This window comes from Pseudophryne corroboree, chromosome 2, assembly GCF_028390025.1.
Source record: "Pseudophryne corroboree isolate aPseCor3 chromosome 2, aPseCor3.hap2, whole genome shotgun sequence".
NCBI classification, from domain to species: domain Eukaryota; kingdom Metazoa; phylum Chordata; class Amphibia; order Anura; family Myobatrachidae; genus Pseudophryne; species Pseudophryne corroboree.
This window is the reverse complement of record NC_086445.1, coordinates 818,658,892-818,664,891: the sequence shown is the minus strand read 5'-3', so window position 1 is coordinate 818,664,891 and position 6,000 is coordinate 818,658,892. Positions and strand designations below refer to the sequence as shown.

Here is a 6,000-nt window from a genome sequence, read left to right as displayed (position 1 = left end):
TTCTCCCCTTAGTCCCTCGATGCAGTGAGCCTGTTGCCAGCAGGTCTCACTGTAAAATAAAAAAACCTAAAATACACTTTCTTTCTAGGAGCTCAGGAGAGCCCCTAGTGTGCATCCAGCTCGGCCGGGCACAAAAATCTGAGGTCTGGAGGAGGGTCATAGTGGGAGGAGCCAGTGCACACCAGATAGTACCTAATCTTTCTTTTAGAGTGCCCAGTCTCCTGCGGAGCCCGTCTATTCCCCATGGTCCTTACGGAGTTCCCAGCATCCACTAGGACGTCAGAGAAAATGTGTTTGTCATCCTTAGGGTCAGTTATGTGGTGAGGTATGTCCCCATATTTTATGATTGGCAGCCACAAGCACTGGTTTTCTCTTTTACACTCACCATAGGTAATTTAAATTGGTCCTGGACCACCAACCCAAGGCACCCCTGCAAGTGCCCCGAGGCACCCCAGGGTGTCAAGGCACACAGTTTGAGAACCACTGGTCTAGTGTATTGATTAAGGACAATGATATAATACGCACATATATAAAGATTAAAAAAGCTATAATAAAGATCACACGTTTTTGTCTAAAGAAGGATACAACTCACTTTTACAGTTACTGTACATTACAAAGTCTCATTAACTAGCATGCAGATTGCCAAAGGTTGTCTATGGACAGCACTCCCAGTGACTCTAAATGATATTACATATGAATTGGGAAAACCATACACAGGGTATAAAAAATCCAATGTTTCAGCTGCAGGAATACCTAATTCCTTTTATTTGAATAATGTAGCAAGGACCAACCACCATATCTTAAAGGAAGCTGCCAGAATAGGTACAAAAAGGACTGTAAAACAGGAAGAGCGGAATGTGTATAAAAGTACTGTATTGACCATTGTAGGTCAGGACCTAGTTACTACTGGATGCAGAGACCCAAAAATCTGAACAGCAGCCTTACAGGGCCATGGTGGTTTACTAAAGATGGCACCCCAAATGACACTACTGCCCAATTGCAATAGGAAAGATGTATTCTGGACAATAGTTCACAGTTCAGAAGTAGCAGGAATAACCATACATTTCTTATGTGTAACACCCCTTTACCCAAACCTTCTGGGTATGGAGTGTATTTAAAGCTCTCTCTGTCCCAATGCTTCTGACCTTTCAACTCTTTATCTCTGCCTCCACCTGAATATTGGCATGATGTGCTCTTCTTGGGGAGTTTTCGGGAACACAAGAGGGAGATTGGGGGACCCTCTGCCCAACACAAGCTTAGACCACAAACACCACAGGAATGTATCACACAGATTTGTTGAAAAAGCCACCCTGGTACATTTATTAAAAGGGTCCTGGATAGCTACTGCTTTTACACATTTTATATAAAAGTAACAGTGAGATAAATAAAAGAAAACATATGCAAGATACAGTAGGCACAGGGAGATAACTCATACACTCTGTAATTTGCATAAACATGTAATGGTCATATAATGCAGTAATCAGCCACTTGTCAGAGCAGTACAAGTAAACCCAACAACAAGATATCCATACAAAACAAACTTCTGTATGGTAGAAGGAGTCTCCCCCTTTTCCATCCTATCGAACCAAGGGATACCTCTGGCTCACTTACCACAATTTTCATCACCTACACACTGGTTGTTACTACAAAACCAGACAGTACTCTAATTACATAGACAGTGTTCTATTACCATAAGCTGCTAACACACTCAAACGTGCTTGCACACTGCAATATAACGGTAAGGCAGTCACAAATGTCCAAATCTTTGATATTCTGTAATATCCAAGATGCAAGTCCTTATTATATGCAATTCAGATGGGTAATGATCACATATCAAACATTTCTTCTCCCGTGACACTTCACAAAATGGGGGTAGGGCTGTTCACACCAATTATTTTTACCGATGAAACTTCACTGCTTAACTTCTTTAGCATTCGTTACCCTTTCCACTGCAGGCTTCTTTTGTGCATTTAACACATTAGTCCCAAAAACTGAAACTAAACACAGTCCTGCAAAAGGGTTGTAAAGCAAATATATTCAGGTCTACCCACAAATTCCCTATCTAACTGTAGCCACAAATCTTAGTCTATCAGCAAATATCACAGCAAACGGTTGCAACACAGGTACTTAGGCCCTCATTCAGCATCAGTAGCAGTTTTTGCTAAATCGCAAAAACTGCTACTGAAAAAATCTCATGCTGGTTACTGTCCAGCATGAGAAGCGCAGCCCAGTGCTGTGATCGCATTTAAAAATGAGATTACAATGCAGGCAGCATTAGCCACCCTGTATGCAGACGCACCGGTGCTGTTTTTCCCTGCACTGGCCACGTGATGTCACATGGCTGCTTCTAAAACGGTCTGGGCACGCCTGTGTTGTCCGGACTACCGCGCTGCCCCCGACAACCATCCCTGTCAATCAAATGCACGCACAAGCTGTGCAACCACAGCACATGCGCCCCCAAACCGCCCATTTGCTATTTTTGTCCGTCTGCGTTTGACACTGAACGAGGGCCTTATCTCACGTGTAACCCGAGCATGTGTCCCTCTTCAGACTCTCCTCTCAGTGGGTCAAAAATAAAGTGTAGAAAAGCTTTATCCCTTCAGCAGAGTTCTTTTCCACATGGATCCAGAAATTCTGTTCCCAATACTATCCATCCAGCACATGACTGCTTCTTCTTTCTCCACCCATTGCTGCAGCTTATCCCACTCCCTTCCCCTTGCTCTGGACAAAAACATTCCATCCTCTGCTCCCCCCACTCCACGCCAGTGTCGCTGCCCCTGACAGCCTATGCATGACATTGTGGATAATCACACCCCAAAGCTCTCACCCCAAAGCTCTCTCAACCTTGCGTTTCATTTCACATGTGCTGTCTGTCACAGCGCCTGCTGTATTTAATTTTATTCAGCATAAGCTGCTTGTGCGTCCTATTTGCACTGTTTTACGAATAAGATGCATTTTAATGGAAAAAGTTGCACATAAAGATGCTCACTGCTACAGAGTCATGTCACAGCATGGCGTGACTAGGGGGGCTCTTTAACGTGCAAGGAGGCTGGATGTAAGTGGACACAACTGTGTTCATGCTCTCTTGCCTCTAGGCACTTCAAATACACTTGAAGAAATGCCACAAAGTGCAACTGGGATGTATAGGAAGAGGCCTAATCTATACCATCTTAAAACTGGAGCAAAATCTAATTGTTTTTGTATAAAGCAAGGACTGTTCACCACCTTTTCATCTCATTTTTAATACGCTCAATGCAGAAGGATCATGCTTCACATCCAATTTCTACCACTGGACACTACAAACTCCAGCTCCCCCACCAACCAATGCAATGTGGCATCTGACATCACCAAACAGGAAAGGTCACTACACCTCAACCATTTTGTGCTTCTCATATGAGACCTATTGTGCTACTCAACATTTGTCTGCAGACACTTAATGTGGGTACACACTAGATGATTTGCTCCATGAGCATTATCGTCTAGACCCTTGACTCAAGGCCAGCCGATATAGAGCATACACACTGGACGATATTGCTACCCATATCGTTCGGTGACGTCACGCCGCGGCCACCCCGAACATGCAGTTTTGGTCAGTATAGTCCAACTTCAGCTGCATGCAGAGGCGACGCCTGTATCATTAATGACCCGCGGGAGCGCGCATCGTTAACGATATTGTGCATACACACTGCCCAATATTACAAATGATATCGCTCAGAAGGGTGAAAATAAGCGTTATTGTCTAAAATATCACCTAGTGTGTATGCACCTTTGAATCCGTAGTGATTTTTTCTCTAGATTTAGCTAATGTATAATTTTCGAACAATGAATGACTGTTAGGGGAGGGGGGTGGGGGGGGACATTTAATATATTTGCAGTTAATTAAATATTTGTATATAAAAAGATAAAATACACCTATATATGCAAGCCAGTCCATTTAGTAAGACGTATATTTCTCCCAATGAAATAGGACAATGCAGTTCTGATAAGGGGGCATACGTAATAGGGACAGATTTTGCCGGAGGTGCAGAATGCAGGCCGATCTCGGACGTTTTTTTTGAAAAGTGGCAATCATTTACAAGGCATGGTTTTGCCATGTAAATGATTGCCGCTTTAAAAAAAAAACCTCCAAGATCCCGCACCTCCGGCAAACTCGGATCCTATTACATATGCCCAAGATATCATAGCAAATATAAATCTCTTAATAGGGCAGTAATTGTCAAGAACTGAACTTTCATATATCTGTAATAGTCTACAAAGTTCTACATGTGGAATTTACATGGATTGTAGTCTTTATCTGTATTTTGAAAATACTGAAATACTGTCCATTGAATCTACTGTAAACATTTATGGAACCTCAACCTTGAAAATGTATAGAATACTGACATTTCCTTTCCTGTGTATTTATTTTTGTATTGCCCATTATAATATTGAATAATCTGAAATAAAATACCTATAACAAAGTTGCTTGTAAAAATAAACTTTCTAAAAGAAACTCTTTTCTATAAAAAAACACACACTAAATTTTTTTATATTTTATTTGGCTTTTTTACGGAAATTATTTATTACAGTATATGTTCCAAAGACAATATCCACTTATATAAAAGACTAAAGGGAGAATTAAGTTACCACAGGTGAAAACGGGAGGTAGCCTTGGGCTTTAATGCCTAGGACCATTCAAGTGCACTACCAATTTCTGCCAATATCATTGTTAACACCTGTTAACTTAACTTGTTAATGGCCGTAAACACACAAGATCTGTAAAAAGCTCACAAATGTGTGTGTTAACAGGATTGTGGCACCTGTTAATCCCCGAGATTGAGGACTTTTTTGTTCGACCTGCTGATAACTCCTGGCTTTAAGGCTAATTGTATAGAACCAGGGAATTAATTAGCCCGTGGTAATCTACCATTGCTAATTGAATTCCGCTGACAAGCCTAACTAAAAACAATTATCTTTTTATAGCTAGTATTGCATCTAGTAAATTTCCTGTTTTCTTGATTTCCACACTATTAAATCCATGACTTCCTAGAAGTTTCTTGTATTCTGTTCCACTTCTCTGCTTCCCGTCACTCATGCTGAGGGCTTGTAACAGTGCTCGTGGTTCCTTTTTGTCTTCATCGAGAACAATTTCTGCAATAAGCAAGGCTTTCCTGCCTACAAGAAGTAATAGCATATTTATCATAATAATAATAAAAAATATAAATAATTATATGAAGATGTAACCGCTATGTTGTATATTTGTTACCTATGTATTTTTACCTGGACAACAAGCTACCGATAACTTCTTCAAAATGTGGTTTAATTTTGCATCTGGCAAATCATGCAAGACCCTTGATAGGATGTACAGATCAGCCTCAGGAAGAGCATCTTCTAAGAAGTTACCTATTACAACAGGCAAAACAGCAGCCGATAGGGTTAAAATAGGAATTTAATACCTACAGGTAATTCCTTTTCTCGTAGTCCATAGGGGATACTGGGATGGTATTAGTACCATGGGGTATAGATTGGATCCATTGGAGCTTGGCACTTTAAGAAATCTTCAGTGTGTGCTGGTTCCTCCCCTCTCTGGAGTCCTGCAGACTCAGTCTAGGAAAACTGTGCCAGAGGAGACGGACATACTTTGAGAGAAGGAAAATAGTCAAGAATAGCGGTTAGGCAACGAACCAACACACAACAATAACCAAGGATAGCAAAGCTACCCAGAACAGGAACAGCAAACAGCAGACCCAACCAAGAAACTTACAACTATGTAAGCAGGAACACGAAGCACTGAGTCGGGCGCAGAGCCAGCCCTAGGCATAGGTAAACTAAGTAAATGCCTAGGACATTTGGTATGGGCATCAGCAGCTTCTGCTGATTAAAATGATATGCGGCATGCCTATATTCTGCCTATATATGCGGCATGCCTATATTTCATATGCAGATACAGCCACAGTCTCACACAGTTTATAGACATGCTGCATATCATTTTAATCAGCAGAAGCTGCTTGTGTATCCTAG

General features: G+C 41.4%; 1 protein-coding gene across 3 annotated transcripts in view; it reads right to left on the bottom strand.

Annotated features, from left to right (window-relative positions):
• Positions 1-4,517: 4,517 nt before the first annotated feature.
• The window catches only part of ASMTL (acetylserotonin O-methyltransferase like), a 122,462-nt gene continuing 120,979 nt past the window's right edge, over positions 4,518-6,000 (bottom strand). For all 3 annotated transcript variants that reach the window (XM_063955692.1, XM_063955690.1, XM_063955691.1), the window contains 2 exons: positions 5,260-5,382; positions 4,518-5,154 (listed from right to left, as the gene is read on the bottom strand). In XM_063955692.1, coding sequence (XP_063811762.1) covers positions 4,949-5,154; positions 5,260-5,382 — 329 coding nt within the window. In that variant the 3' untranslated portion in view covers positions 4,518-4,948. The remainder of the gene's footprint in view (positions 5,155-5,259; positions 5,383-6,000) is intronic.